At 52.9% G+C, this 16082-nt stretch overlaps 1 protein-coding gene across 1 annotated transcript; it reads left to right on the top strand.

Moving 5' to 3' along the window:
- Nucleotides 1–7428: 7428 nt before the first annotated feature.
- Nucleotides 7429–7812, top strand: LOC136507575 (uncharacterized). Its single transcript, XM_066502251.1, has one exon. The coding sequence runs from the start codon at nt 7429–7431 to the stop codon at nt 7810–7812; it is 384 nt and encodes a 127-aa protein (XP_066358348.1).
- Nucleotides 7813–16082: the final 8270 nt, after the last annotated feature.

Raw genomic sequence — 16082 nt, 5'->3', positions numbered from 1 at the left:
CCCCAGGTTCGTAACAAATGGCATCGGAGCCGTTCACCATGCACTGCACCGGCACCGACGGGGTCGTCCCCGAGCTTCGCCGCATGAGCTTCGAGGAGGAGTACGTCTCCATGTTCGATGAACAGAGGGATCGGATCCACGAGCAGCTGGATCAGGGTACAGAAGACGAACACCTCTCTCAACAGCACCAATGAGTCGATGAGGAAATTCGCCACTGTGCTGACATCCACCACGCCAGGGACTATGACTTCATCTTCCACGCCGACGTACCTTGCTGCTTCCACCAACCCAAGCAAAGAGGGCGACCCGGTCACCATCGATGCTGCCTCGACCACCAGCAAGCCAACGACGTCCTCTGCGCCTCCCGTGGCGACCACGACGACAGATCCACCTCTGAACATCTCCGTCGCCTTCCAGTTCTGCATCACCGAGCACGCCGTTGACCATGACATCACCGGCTCTGTCTTCGGCAAGCCGGCGACACCGACCACAACAACTGGCATCCTCCTTGTTACCACTGTTCCCTGCACGGTAACTGCAATTGCTGAAGGCTCCAATGAAGACACCGAAGAAACCAGAGCAGGCCGGGAACCCCGAGCCTTCAGGAAGAGAAGGCCCAACACGCTAGTCACCGGCCCAATGTGGAGTCGTTAGACAGAGAAGTACTTAAACTAGAGAGCATGAGAGGAGACGGCATGAACATTGTAATCACAAACTGAATTATGTTAATCCTCGTTGGCCTCTCGATCTCCGGTACGGAGATATCCGACCACTCACTAGTGTTGCTGAGCAGAGACTAGTGATGGCGACCACAAACTATCTGTTGCCGACCACACACACTATGACTAGGAGTAGACGAAGGAATGGAGAACAGAGCACACACAGTAAAACATCAGCTTTGGCCGGAGCTCTATAGAGGAGATGACAGACTGAACTCTCTCTTTACTGAGTTGCAGTAACAAACTATATATACAACTCTATCCATCTAGTCCTAGTACAGTTGTCATGCTGCTACAGTGATTAGATGAGATAGCAGGGCTGACTCTGGCGTCTGCCCCTGCTGTGGCTACAGTACGACAGGTGTGCCATTCGGCGCCTGCCCCTGCATCGCTACAGTATCACACCAGAGAGCCTTTTTAGCGTCGCCTTCCCCTACCGTGTGTTTAAACAAGAAAGCAATAGATTATCTAACAATTCTTCCCCTAATCCTACTACTAACCCTTGAACCCCCTCTATGCCGATCATCTCTTTCAGCTCCGTGAGTCGAAGACGGCCGAGCGGCTTGGTGAGGACGTCCGCGAGCTGCCGAACAGTTTCGATGAACTCGATGACAATCTGCCCTCCATCGACATAGTCCCTGAGGAAGTAGAACTTGCTTGAAGTTGTGGATGTCCTCCGCACACGCACCGGTGCGGTGACGATCAAGTCGTCCACATATATGCCGACGACGAGCTCCTCCTTCCCCCATCGCCACGTATAGAGCGCATGCTCGGTTGCACACCTCGTGAACCCAAGCTCGCCTAGCGTGGCGTCAAGCTTGGCATTCCACGCTCGTGGGGCCTGCCGCAGCCCGTTGAGCACCTTGCGCTGTTGCAGCACCCTATGCTCCGCTCCCTTGATGGCAAAGCTCGGAGGTTGTCTGACGAAGACCGTCTCTACCAGCTCACCATTGAGGAAGGCTGATTTTACGTCCAGGTGATGAACGCGCCAGTCCATTGCTGCTATCAAGGCTAGTAGCAAACGGATAGACTCCATGCGCGCTACTGGCGCAAAGACTTCCTCAAAGTCGATGCCCCCACGCTGAACAAAGCCTTGGGCGACGAGGCGCGCCTTGTGCTTGACAATGGCATCGTGGTCATCCCGCTTGACCTTGTATACCCACTTTAGGCTGATCGGACGGCATCCTGAAGGTGGATCAACGAGCTTCCAAGTCTTGTTTTCCTCGATCGCCTTCATCTCCTCCAGCATCGCATGTCGCCAATTTCCATCGCGCTCGGCCAGCGCAAACTTGGGTGGCTCCTCTACACTTACGAGCAGCAGCTCTTGGTCATTGAGCAGCCGACCCGCTAGGCCTGAGGGCCCTGTGCCACCGATGATATCATCTAGCCTGCGGAACCGCACCTCCTCACCTTCGTGGAAGGCATCCACGAACTCAGTGATGTCACTTGGAGGTGAGGCGAACTCGATCGACGTCAATGGAGTTCCCTGTTCCGCCGAAGTGCTCGGCACAGCACCTGGAGTGCTTGGTACCTGTCTTATAGTGGTCGGCACCACTACAAGTTCCCTCGGTTCCGCTACGGGAGTGTTCAGCACCCATCCGGGAGTGGTCGCCACCACTGTAGGACCTCCTAGCTCAACTCCTAGAGTGCTCGGCACCCCCCCCAGAGTGCTCAGCACCTCCCCAAGAGTGCTCGGCTCTGTCACTGGAGTGCTCGGCACCCCTCCCAGAGTGCTTGGCACCTCTTCCCCAGCATCTCCACCATCGTGGATGACCAAGTGCTCGACGATGAAGGTGCTGGTGAAGCCGCCAGCTTCCCGCATGCTCAGACTGTTCCAGTCCTAGGCTGCCTTCTCATCAAACACGATGTCGCGCGAGACAAGCACCTTGTCTTCGCATGGGTCATAGAGCTGGTATGCCTTGGTACCCTCCGCATAGCCTAGGAACACCATCGGTGTGCTCCTGTCCTCCAGCTTGGTCAAGACCGGTTTTGTCTTCTTGACGTGGCCAATACAGCCGAATGTCCGGAGGAAGGACACGCTCGACTTGCGTCCATGCCAAGCCTCAAACGGCGTCTTGCCCTTTAGGGCCTTGGTGGGAGCGTGGTTGAGGATGAACACCGTCGTGGTCACCGCCTCACCCTAGAACCTTGTCGGCATGCCCTTTGCCTTCATCATGGATCGAGCCAAGCCGACCACCGTCTAGTTTTGTAACTCCACCACGCCATTCTGTTGTGGCAAGTACGGTGCGGTGTGGTGTCGCACCACACCATACCCTAATCCGCGCAGTACGCAGCGAACTGCACCAAAGTGAATTCGCCGCCGCGATCAGTCCTCGGCATACGGAGCTTCTTTCCGCTCTTGGCCTCCGCGCGCATCTTGAACTTCTTGATCGCCACCACCGCTTCATCCTTGCTCATCAGGAGTTGCAGCCACATATAGCAACTGCAATAATCCACGAGTAGGAGGAAGTACCGCCTACCACCTTTGTGGCTGGCATGATTGGCCCACAGAGATGGACGTGGATGAGCTCAAGAGCATTCGCCGTGTGATACTTGGACGCCTTTGGGAATGGCAGCCTCCCCCGACGTCTGGGGGTAGACTTCGCCTCGCCCGATGTCTGGGCGCAGACTCTGCCTCGCCCAACGTCCAAGGGCTAGCTCCGCCTCGCCCGACCCTCGAGGGCTGGACTCCACCTTGCTCGACGTCTGAGGGTAGGCTCCTCATCGCCCGACGTCTGAGGGCAGGCTCTGCCTCGCCTGATGTCTAGGGGCTGGCTCCGCCTCGCCCGATGTCCGAGGGTAGACTCTGCCTCGCCCGACGACTGAGGGCTGGCTTCGCCTCGCCTAACGTCTAAGGGCAGGCTCTGCCTCACCTGACGTTCAGGGGCAAGCTCTACCTCGCCCGATGTCTAGGGGTTGGGCTCCACCTCGCCCGATGTCTCTGGGCAAACTTCGCCTCGTCCGATGTCTAGGGGCAGACTCCACCTCACCCGACGTCCAGGGGCAGACTTTGCCTTGCTCGACATCTTAGGGCAGACTCTGCCTCACCCGACATCCAGGGGCAGACTCTGCCTTGCCCGACATCTAGGGGTAGACTTTGCCTCGCCCGACGTCTCAGGGCAGACTCCGCCTCGCTCGACGTCTAGGGGCAGACTTTGCCTTGCCCAATGTCTTAGGGCAGACTCCACCTCGCCCGACGTCTAGGGGCAGAATCCGCCTTGCCCTACGTCTGAGGGCAGACTCCACCTCGCCCGACGTCTGTGCGCTACTCTTTCATAACTACGCATGCAGATAAGGTGGGGCACTCAAGTCAACCGTAATACCAAGAACCATACCCTGCACGCCTATAGGAAAGTACCATTAGGATATGACTAGATGGACGCTTTAAGCCCTTCTAGGCATATCAGAGCCCAAACAGTGTTGTGGGTGCCAACATTTGTCCTATAATGTTATGGGCGCCGGCATTTGCCCTTGGACACGAATCCTGACGGAAACATACGACAACCACTATGGTCTAGGAGGAAACTCATGTCATCTACAATAATGAACGTGGGGCTTATATGCCATCTGCTCCCCATAGGGTCGTGACTCGGCACCCTGGTGTGTCACGTCACCCACCGGTGTGGGATGGGACGTGACCACTTGCTGAATGAAGCTAGAGCACGGCCCTATTAGGTTCACCAAATGTGCTATCTCGAGCACCGTCTGCCATGTCAGCAGGGCATGCTCAAAGGAAAAGGAAGACCTAGCACCTTCGAAGGACTTTCTTTGCCTCTAGTTTTTCTTCTTTCTCCCATCTGTAATCCCTGCTCCCCCTTGGTCTATAAAAGGGAGGGCAGGGCACCCCACTAAAGGGATGGATCAATTCTACATACCACGCATCACATAACACACAGCCGAGCAGCAACCGAGCTCTCAGCACCCTTTCAACCTTTCCATCAGAGACTTGGGAACTGTCCCTCTCTTGACCGTTTGTAACCCCTACTATGAACCTTTCAGTGCTAATAACACGAGCAGTAGCAGCAAACTAGACATATGGATATTCTGCCCAAACTAGTATAAACCTTGTGTCTTTTAGCACACCATCCGGGCCCAACGTGCAACAAATACAAATGTACTAGTTGGTGTTTACTCAAAACACCGACAATTGGCGCGCCAGGTAGGAGACCTTTGCGCATTTTGACGTTAACATCAGGCCATGGATGGTTACCCATGGTATTAGTTGGGTCCTAGGCACACACGTGCACTTTAGGGACTTAGACTTCATCATCGTAGTGGGAGGAGAGCTAGAGTTGGCTCACATTGCCATCCAACCTCTCCCCTCTATCGGCCTCAACTACGAGAGGCTTGAGCGCCAGCTCGGTGTTTCCCTGGGACCCTAGCCGTCTAGGGAGGACCAGCGTCGTCTCACCTTTTCTGATGCTAATGACATGGCATGGCCCATCGGAGGAGAACACCTCTCTCTGAAACACCCCACACGGAGCACCCCGATAGTGCTTCCGTTCGGTCTCCGCAACGCCGCGGCGACCATTAGCCACCTTGTGGCATAGCGCATGATCCCATTCCCCATGAACAACAAGTTCATGGGGGTGATCGAACATGTCACGGAGTCTCTCCATGATGTCCTTGCAGAGGAGCCAAGGTCGTCCTCTAGCTCTAACTCCAGCAGGGGGAGCCATCACCCCTCCCAGGATTGCTTCATGATGGGTGCCCCCGAAGGACACGTCGAAAGCATCTTCAAGGAGGAGGCTACCCCAGCGAACAACCTCGGCAACAAGGCTGAGGGGAGACAGCAGCCCCACCTCGTGTGAGGGTGGAGCAGCTGAAAGCCTAACACCGAGAGATCGAGGAAGCGTGACTCCAACTTGAGCAGGAAACCATGAAGCTTGATTGGGAGATCGAACGCCACAGAGATGGTGGGCGCGCACGTACATGGCCCGCGATGTGAATAGAAGCATCATCGTCGATGACGAAGCCCTCCCTCGCTTCGCTCGGGCAAGCCAGAACATCGCTGCTATAGCTGCCCTGCTCCACGGCCTTCTAGAGGCCACAACACACGAGGATCGTTGGTCTCACCACGAGATTTGCACGCTGCTCGAGCATGCGACAGCGCAGCAGGCAGAAAGCTCGTTGTCTCGGCAACACAAGCTCGATGCTAGCCAATGCACGCTCTCCGGATGTCTCGGCAGGGATGCATCAATCCACCAGGCACCACAGGGTGGCAAGCAACGCGTCACAATCTCGGTGCATCAGCGTCTCAGTCATAACCGCGACGCATGCAACATTCTCGATGCTCGCAGATGTACCCATGGCGATCCAAGAGAGGGAGCTAGCCATGGCTATCATCCTCGTCATGGCGGATGCTATGACAGTGGTGAGGACCGGAGCCCGAGACCTAGCCTACAGGGCCCTTAGGCCTTCGGCCGGCACATCCTTAACGCTGCCTTCCCGCTAAGGTATCGGCCACCAACCAACATCACGATGTACTCTGGGGAAACAAACCCCAGACTATGGCTCGAAGACTATTGTCTTGCTAGCCAAGCCGGTGGTGTGGATAATGACAACTTCATTATCCACAACCTTCCACTGTTCTTGGCCGATTCGGCACGAGCATGGTTGGAACACCTGCTGCCCAACAAAATCTAGAGTTGAGCGGACATGAAGGAGATCTTTGTGGGGAACTTCTAGGGCACATACAAGCGCACCCATGGGACCTCAAAAACTACTGTCAGAAGGTCGGTGAGACCCTCCGCAGGTACATCTGGCGCTTCTCTTGGTAGTGCAATGAGCTACCTAACATCACCAACACTGACATTATAGGAGCTTTACTGTCTGAGACTACCTATGAGTCTCTAGTTCATAAGCTGGAACGCAAGGGCCCACGAACCTCCAAGAAACTCCTAGACATCACCACCAGCTAGGCCTCAGGTGAAGAGGCGGTCGAAGCGATCTTCGATCATCTCGATGGCAATGCAAGGCAGGACGAGGGCGCTGGCAAAGGTATTTCCAATCGTTCTACCAAAAGGAAGAACAAGAAGCAATGGCGTGAGAACTCACTCATGGCCACTGCTGACGGCAAGGGTGGTCAGAAGCCCACAGAGGGCACTCTGAACCATTTCGAAAAACTACTCGAGGGGCCTTGCCCAAACCATGCTTTCCTGGTCAAGCATCTGCACAAGGACTGTAGCCTCATGTGGCGGTTCTTGCCCGGAGGCTCCAACAAAGGGAAGCACGGATAGAACCCTTCCCCACCACAGATGACGCCGAGGATAAGAACAATGTCTTATCAACACCGAACAACTGCCTTATGATCTTCAGAGTATTAGGGGCCTATGACTCCAAGCATCGTCAAAAGGTCGTGCGCCGCAAGGTCTATACGACCGAACCAGCCACGCCTACCTTTCTCCGGTGGTCAGAATCTGCCATAACCTTCGATTGAACCGACCACCTAGAGAGTGTCCCACATCTAGGGAGATATCTGCTCATGGTCGACCCGATCGTTGGCACAAAGTGGCTTAATAAAATACTGATGGATGGAGGCAGCAGCCTTAACATCATGTACGCCAAGACGCTCGACAAAATAGGCATCGACCAAACATGCCTTCACCCAACCCGAGCACCTTTCCATGGCATTGTGCCCAGAAAGTAGGCCATGCCACTTGGGTAGATCGATCTGCCCGATACCTTCAGGGATCCATCCAATTATAGGATGGAAACTCTCACCTTCAAGGTGGTCGGGTTCCCTAGAACCTTCCACGCCATCCTAGGACGTCCATGCTACGCGAAGTTCAAGGCCATCCCCAACTATACATACCTCAAGCCAGAAATACCTGGCCCCGATGGTGTCATCACCATCAGCACCTCCTTCCAGCGTGCCTATGAGTGCGAGGTCGAGTGTTGCGGTCATGCCGCAGCAATCGTCACCTCCGGAGAGCTCGCCACCATCAAGGGGGAGGTCACCGAAGAAGTGCTCGACACCAAGAACTCAACCGGGTCCTTTGAGCATATGGAGGGTTCTAAAGAGGTCCTCATAGATCCCAACAGCTCCGAGGGCAAAAAAGTGTGCATTGGTACCACGCTTTCCCCCGAATAGGAAAGCGCGCTTGTCGACTTCCTCCGCGGCACCAAAGACATCTTTGCGTGGAAACCCTCAGATATTCTAGGCATTCCGAGGGAAGTCGCCGAGCATACCTTGAAGATCCACCTAGGCTCCAAGCCGGTGAAGCAACGCCTACGTCGCTTCGATGAGGGGAAACGCAGGACCATCGGCAAAGAGATAGCAAAACTTTTGGTGGCCATATTCATCAAGGAAGTATACCACCCAAAGTGGTTAGCCAATCCTGTTCTTGTACAAAAGAAGAGTGGGAAATGGAGGATGTGCGTTGACAATACGGGTCTCAACAAAGCGTGCCCAAAGGATCCGTTTCCTTTGCCACGCATAGACCAAATAGTTGACTCTACATCGGGGTGCAAAACCCTCTGCTTCCTTGATACGTACTCTGGGTCTACATCAAATTATGATGAAAGAGTCCGACCAGCTCGTGACATCGTTCATCACCCCCTTTGGATCATTCTGCTACATCACAATGCCATTCAGTCTGAAGAACACTGGGCTACATACCAGCGCTGTATGCTCAAGTGTTTCGGGGCATCATTGAGCGGACCATTGAGGCCTACGTAGATGACATCATGGTTAAAACCAAATAGGCTGACCACCTCATAGCCGATCTTGAGCGGACCTTTGCCAAACTCTGAGCAAACAACATCAAACTCAATCCTGTGAAGTGTGTTTTTAGGGTCCCAAGGGGCATGTTGCTTGGTTTCATCATCCCTGAGCGTGGCATCAAGGCCAACCTAGAGAACATCTTAGCCATTACAAGGATGGGTCCAATTCAGGATATAAAGGGGGTGCTGTGAGTTATAGGGTGCTTTGCCGCACTCAGCCGCTTCATCTCATGCCTCGGCGAATGAGGTCTCCCCCCTTTATTGACTTCTGAAGAAGGTCGATCACTTCGAATGGACGTCGGAGGCCTAGGAAACACTTGATAGGGTTAAGCAACTCCTAACAAAGGCCCCAATCCTGGTTCCTCCCACCAAGGGAGAACACCTTTTGCTCTACATCATGGCCACCACACAATTGGTCACCTCCGCCCTACCTTCAAAGTATAGCACCCTATGTACATCATTAGCGAGGTCCTTTCTGACTCATAGACCCGCTACCCCTTGATCTAGAAGCTCCTGTACGCCATTCTCATCATAAAGAGGAAGCTATGCCACTACTTCGAGTCACACCTGGTGACGGTCGTGATGTCGTTCCCCCTCAGCGAGGTCATCTAAAGCTAGGATGCCATAGAGAGAACCCTGAAATGGGCACTCGAGCTGATAGATCAAGGCATTTCATATGCCCCTCGGACGGCCATCAAGTCCTAGGTGTTAGCTGATTTCATCGCGGAGTGGACCAAGGTCCAAATGCCACCGGCGGTCATCGATCAAGAGTATCGGACGATATACTTCGATGGATTGCTGATGAAGAACAGTGCTGGCATGAGGCTAGTCTTCATGTCGCCCCTTAGGGTATGCATGAGGTACATGGTTTGTCTTTGTTTCCCCTCCTCACACAATGTGGCCGAATATGAGGCGCTCGTCAATGGCCTATGAATCACCATCGAGTTGGGCATCCGATGCCTCAACATTGACGGAGACTCCTAGCTAGTCGTCGATCAAGTCATGAAGGAGTCAAGCTACCATGATGCCAAGATGGCTGCATACCATCAAGAAGTCCGACAACTGGAAGACAAGTTCGATGGCCTCAAGCTCAATCACATCCCAAGGTGCCTCAACGAGGCTGCCAACGTGCTTGCAATGGCAGCATCCGACCAAGAGCTGGTGCCAATAGGTGTCTTTTCCAGCGACCAACACAAGCCCTTGGTGCGCTATGAAGGGTCAGAACTAGCCAACGATGTCCCACTCGATCCAGCCTTGGGGGCTAACCAACCGACGGCTCCGTCTGGCCCCAAGGTCATGGAGCTTGAAGAAGATCCAACAACAGAGCCCGACCCTCTGGCCGACTAGAGAACACTCTACCTCAACTGCCTACCTCATCAACTAGCCATGCCTTCCTTTCTCTAGTGGTCAGAATCCGCCATAACCTTCGATCGAACCAACCACCTAGAGAGCGTCCCGCATCTAGGGAGATATCTGCTTGTGGTCGACCCGATCATCAGCATGAAGCGGCTCACCAAAATACTGATGGATGGAGGCAGCATCCTTAACATCATGTATGCCAAGATGCTCGACGAAATGGGCATCGACCGAACACGCCTCCACCCAACCTGAGTACCTTTCCATGGCATCGTGCCCAGAAAGCAGGCCATGCCACTTGGGCAGATCGATCTACTCGTTACCTTTAGGGATCTGTCTAATTATAGGATGGAAACTCTCACCTTCAAGGTGGTCGGGTTCCTTGGAACCATCCACGCCATCCTAGGATGTCCATGCTATGTGAAGTTCAAGGCTGTCCCCAACTATACATACCTCAAGCTAAAAATACCAGGCCCTGATGGGGCCATCACCATCGGCACCTCCTTGTAGCGCGCCTATGAGTGCAAGGTCGAGTGCTGTGGTCGCGCCACAGCAATTGTCACCTCTAGAGAGCTCGCCACCATCAAGGGGGAGGTCATCGAAGAAGCGCCCAACACCAAGAAGTCGACCGGGTCCTTCGAGCCTACGGAGGGCTCTAAAGAGGTCCTCATAGATCCCGACAGCTCCGAGGGCAAAAAAGTGTGCATTGGTACCACGCTCTCCCTCGAATAGGAAAGCACGCTCGTCGACTTCCTCCGCGGCAACAAAGACATCTTTGCGTGGAAACCCTCGGATATGCCAGGCATTCCGAGGGAAGTCGCCGAGCATGCCTTGAAGATCCACCCAGGCTCCAAGCCAGTGAAGCAATGCCTACGTCTCTTTGACAAGGGGAAACACAGGACCATCGGCAAAAAGATAGCAAAACTTTTGGTGACTAGATTCATCAAGGAAGTATACCACCCAGAGTGGTTAGCCAATCCCATTCATGTATGAAAGAAGAGTGGGAAATGAAGGATGTGCGTTGACTACACGGGTCTCAACAAAGTATGCCCAAAGGATCCATTTCCTTTGCCACGTATAGACCAAATAGTTGACTCTACATCGAGGTGCAAAACCCTCTGCTTCCTTGATATGTACTTCAGGTACCATCAAATTGCGATGAAAGAGTCCAACTAGCTCGCGACATCGTTCATCACCCCCTTTGGATTGTTCTGCTACATCACAATGTCGTTCGGTCTAAAGAACGCTGGGGCTGCATACTAGCGTTGTATGCTCAAGTGTTTTAGGGACCTCATCGAGCAGACCGTTAAGGCCTATGTAGATGACATCATGGTTAAAACCAAATAGGCTAACCTCCTCATAGCCGATCATGAGCAGACCTTTGCCAAACTCTGAGCAAACAACATCAAACTCAACCCTGAGAAGTGTGTTTTTGGGGTCCCAAGGGGCATGCTGCTTGGTTTCATCGTCCCTGAGCATGGCATCGAGGCCAACCTAGAGAACATCTCAGTCATTACAAGGATGGGTCCAATTTATGATATAAAGGGGGTGCAGTGAGTTATAGGGTGCCTCGCTGCACTCAGCCGCTTTATCTCATGCCTCGGCGAATGAGGTCTCCCCCTTTATCGACTTCTGAAGAAGGTCGATCACTTTGAATGGACGTCCAAGGCCTAGGAAACACTTGATAGGGTTAAGCAACTCCTGACAAAGGCCCCAATCCTGGTTCCTCCCACTGAGGGAGAATACCTTCTGCTCTATATCATGGCCACCACACAAGTGGTCACCTCTGCCCTGGTAGTGGAGTGGGAAGAAGAGGGGCACACCTTCAAAGTACAGCACCCTATGTACTTCATCAGCGAGGTCCTATCTGACTCAAAGACCCACTACCCCTAGATCTAGAAGCTCATATATGCCATTCTCATCACAAAGAGGAAGCTACGCCACTACTTCGAGTCACACCTTGTGACGGTCGTGACGTCGTTCTCCCTCGGCGAGGTCATCCAAAGCCAGGATGCCATAGAGAGAACTATGAAATGGGCACTCAAGCTGATGGATCAAGGCATTTCATATGCCCCTCGGATGGCCATCAAGTCCTAGGTGTTAGCTGATTTCATCATGGAGTGGACCGAGGTCCAAATGCCGCCGACGGCCATCGATCAAGAGTACCGGATGATGTACTTCGATGGATCACTGATGAAGAAGGGTGCCAGCACAGGACTAGTCTTCGTGTCACCCCTTGGGGTACGCATGAGGTACATGGTTCATCTTTGTTTCCCCTCCTCAAACAATGTGGCCGAATATGATGTGCTCATCAACGGCCTACGCATCGCCATCGAGTTGGGCATCTGATGTCTTAATGTTCGGGGAGACTCCCAGCTAGTCGTCGATCAAGTCATGAAAGAGTTAAGCTGCCACAATGCCAAGATGGCTGCATACCACCAAAAAGTTCGATGACTGGAAGATAAGTTTGATGGCCTCGAGCTCAATCACATCTTGAGGCGCCTCAATGAGGCTGCCGACACGCTTGCAAAGGCGGCATCCGGCCGAGAGCTGATGCCAATAGGTGTCTTTGCCATTGACCAACACATGCCCTCAGTGCACTATGAAGGGTTAGAATAGGCCAATGATGGTCCGCTCGATCCAGCCATGGGGGCTAACCAACCAACGGCTCTGTCCGGCCCAAAGGTCATGGAGCTTGAAGAAGATCCAATGATAGAGCCTAACCCTCTGGTCGACTGGAGAACACTCTACCTCAACTACCTACTCCATGATGCACTGCCAACATACAAGGCAGAGGCTTGATGGCCTACACGATACGCCAAGTCCTTTGTTCTTGTGGAGGGAGAACTCTACAAATGAAGCCACACCGGGATCCTGCAGCGCTGCATCCCCATTGAGTAGGGGAAGTGCTTGCTGAGCGATATCCACGGTGGGGTTTGTGGTCACCACGCCACGCCTAGAACCTTGGTTGGAAACACATTTCAATAGGGCTTCTACTGGCCCACTACAGTAGCCAACACCGAGTAGATCGTGCGCACCTGCGAAGGGTGTCAGTACTATGCTCGGCAAACTCACCTCTTGGCCTAGGCACTCTAGATGCTCCCCACCATGTGGCCCTTTGTGGTCTAGGGGCTTGATCTAGTTGGACCTCTCAAAAAGGCACCCGGAGGCTACACCCACTTGCTTGTCACCATAGACAAGTTTACAAAGTGGATAGAAGCTCGGCCAATCTCCATGATCAAGATCGAGTAAGCCATGATGTTCTTCCTTGACATCATCCATCGCTTTGGAGTACCGAACTCCATCATCACCAACAATGGCACGTAGTTCACCGGCAAGAAGTTCCTTCGATTCTGTGATGAATACCACATCTGGGTCAATTGGGCCACCGTCGCGCACCCCCAAATGAATGGGTAGGTCGAGCGCACAAACGGCATGGTCCTATAGGGCCTCAAGCCTAGGATCTTCAACCGGTTGAACAAGTTCAGTGCACGGTGGGTCACTGAGCTCCCTGCAGTACTCTAGAGCGTAAGGACAACTCCTAGTCAAGCCATTGGCTACACGCCCTTCTTCATGGTCTATGGTTCTGAGGCTATCCTCCCAACCGACCTTGACTATGGAGCACCAAGGATCGAGGCATACAATGACTTGGGAGCTAAGGCATCCCATGAGGATGCCATGGACTAGCTAGATGAAGCATGTGGTGTCACCCTCCTCTGCTCAACCAAGTACCAATAGGCATTGCGATGGTACCATAGCCGACGGATGCAAGGCCGAGCCTTCAACATGGGGGGCTTGGTCCTTCATCTCATACAGAGCAACAAGGACCACCACAAGCTCTCCCCACCCTAGGAGGGGCTGTACATCATCGCAGAAGTACTCCAGCCAGGTGCCTACAAGCTGAAAACCATCGATGATGAGGTCTTCACCAATGCCTGGAACATCGAGCAGCTATGTCGTTTTTACCCCTAAATAAACACATACTTTCTCTTATCAATTTTGTCATTGCAATCCTTGATCTTTTGTGACATCCGACCCCTACAAGTGCAAAGGGTCAGGTCTCACTCAGGGGCTAATATGAGTACATTTATCCTATGAACATTCTCTATGCCTACCCTCTTTTTTCACGTTAATCCCTAGGAGCTTGATTTATAGGAACATTTCCTAAGTATAACTGGTAGGACTATGGGAAACCCATGCCTCGATAGCTATGGTGTCTTTGCTCACCAGCATGATCAGAATTGGCTCACCCACACTTCGAGCTTTTACGATCTTAACTATGGGAAGGGTTAGAAGGCACTAAACCTCTTTTGCAAAAAGAGGGAGAAGAGCTGAAAAGCAGTTTGTTGTAGCAAAATCTTAGAACTTGTTCGTTTTCACACAAATTCGTCGCTTGGCTTATCTACCCAACTAAATTCTTACGCAGGATGTCCACGTCCCTTATATCTATAGGAAATTCTTGTTTTAGTAGGTAGCCTAAATCGACCGAATGGCACGACCATTGCCTAGAAATGGATGGGATGAGCTTCCCCTTACAAAGTGATTTCATCACAAAAAGGGACTGATGTATTCATGAATACAAAAAACTATTCACACGGGGGCGCCCCCCACAACTTAAATGGTTACATTTGCTAACCACTTCTACTCTAAATACTACTACGGCTGCCACGCCATGCTCCCCATCGGCAATGTCCTACCGCTCTACGAGATCCTTGAGGGCGCCATCGTCTACAACGTCGAGGACCATGTCGGTGACCGTGGTGCCTTCACCGGGCATCCAGGGACTATGCCATCATGATCAGCCACAACCCTGATAATAGCACCTCAAGACGAGGTAGCTCCTAGATGGGGACGCTGCCCACCGAAGTATGGCTGCCATGGCTGGTGGATGTCTCCGACATCTCATCAAACTTGATGAACTGGCTGACCTGAGCGGCTACAAGGGCAAAGCACCCCATCAATGCAGTCCTAGGTAGCTTTCCCATCGACAATGCTTGGCTGAAGAAGATTCACCGAAAGAAGTCTACGTACAGCTCCATCCTGACGAAGGCCTCGCGGACGGTGACAAAGCCAGTGACGTGCAGCACCCTCCAGTGTGCCTCCTCCATCAGTGGAAGCAGCCCCTTCTTGGCAAAGGCTGCTAGCACCATCTCATCTACACTGGATGACCCCTAGCTTGACATCACGCTCTAGATTCACAAACGAATCTGTGAGTTCTCCTCTCCCTCGCTTCACCCTCTCTCACTTAGGAATCACCGCAACGCACGAACGCACTCGGCAAGAAGGAAGAAGGAGGAGAGGTAGCAGCTCAAGAATAGATAGAGGAATAGGACAAGAACCCTCTCCCTTCCCCTATTTAAGAAGGAGACATAGTAGTTGGAGAAAGGCGAAGGATTGGGGCAAAAAACCCTCTCCCGTCCCCTATTCAATCTGGATGGGAATTCGATGGGACGCGTCTTGACTGACGGCATGTGCCCTACTCGATGAGATGATGCCTAGTAAAAATGGGATGTGGCGTAGGCATGGCCCAGCACTACCGCACGCTGGGCACAAGAAACAAGGCGTAGCTGCATGCAAGTGGCTTTCTGCCTTCCTAGGCAGGACCTGGGATGACCCAACAACGGAACCTCCATCAAGGGGAGACCAATGGGCCTCCTAAGTCAATCGAATGGCCTAGGTGAATGCCGAGCGATGGGTGTGAGGTTGAGGAACCAAACGGCCGTCGAAAGATAAGCACCCTTATTTACTTACTTTATGTATCAATTTCACTATCGAGCCTCTGACCCCAGCAACAGTAGGGGTGCGGACAACACTTGGGGGCTGCCGAGGGTGTCTACTCATTTAGACATTCTCTTTGCCCAACCCCTCCTTACACTTAAAAACTAGAGGCATGGTGTGCGAGTGTAAACTTTGAGTAAAACTGGTCAAAACGCTAGACCCTACACCCCAGCGGCTATAGCATTTTTGTTCACCAGCGTGATCGAATTCTTTGTCCCCGTACCCCAAGCTTTAGCATCCACCTTCTCGAGAAGGGTTCGGAGGGGTCTACCTGTGGAATCTCCTTCAAGGAGAAGCTATCAGATCACCCAAGTCGATCGAACGGCTTGGATCGTTGTCGAGAAACAGAAATGAAAAATTGCGATGCTCGTGCAGGTTACAGCGGCCCCGTCACAAACATCGGACCCGAACCCCACACAGAGATGTCCAGTCAGAGGTCCCCATCACTCATGCCACTAAGGTAACATCATCAACCCTTGCCTTTGTTTCCATTATATCGTACAT

Source organism: Miscanthus floridulus, chromosome 15 (genome assembly GCF_019320115.1).
Source record: "Miscanthus floridulus cultivar M001 chromosome 15, ASM1932011v1, whole genome shotgun sequence".
In the NCBI taxonomy this organism is placed as follows: Eukaryota; Viridiplantae; Streptophyta; class Magnoliopsida; order Poales; family Poaceae; genus Miscanthus; species Miscanthus floridulus.
Note: the sequence above shows the minus strand (reverse complement) of the source record. Positions and strands in the feature narration are given on the sequence as shown.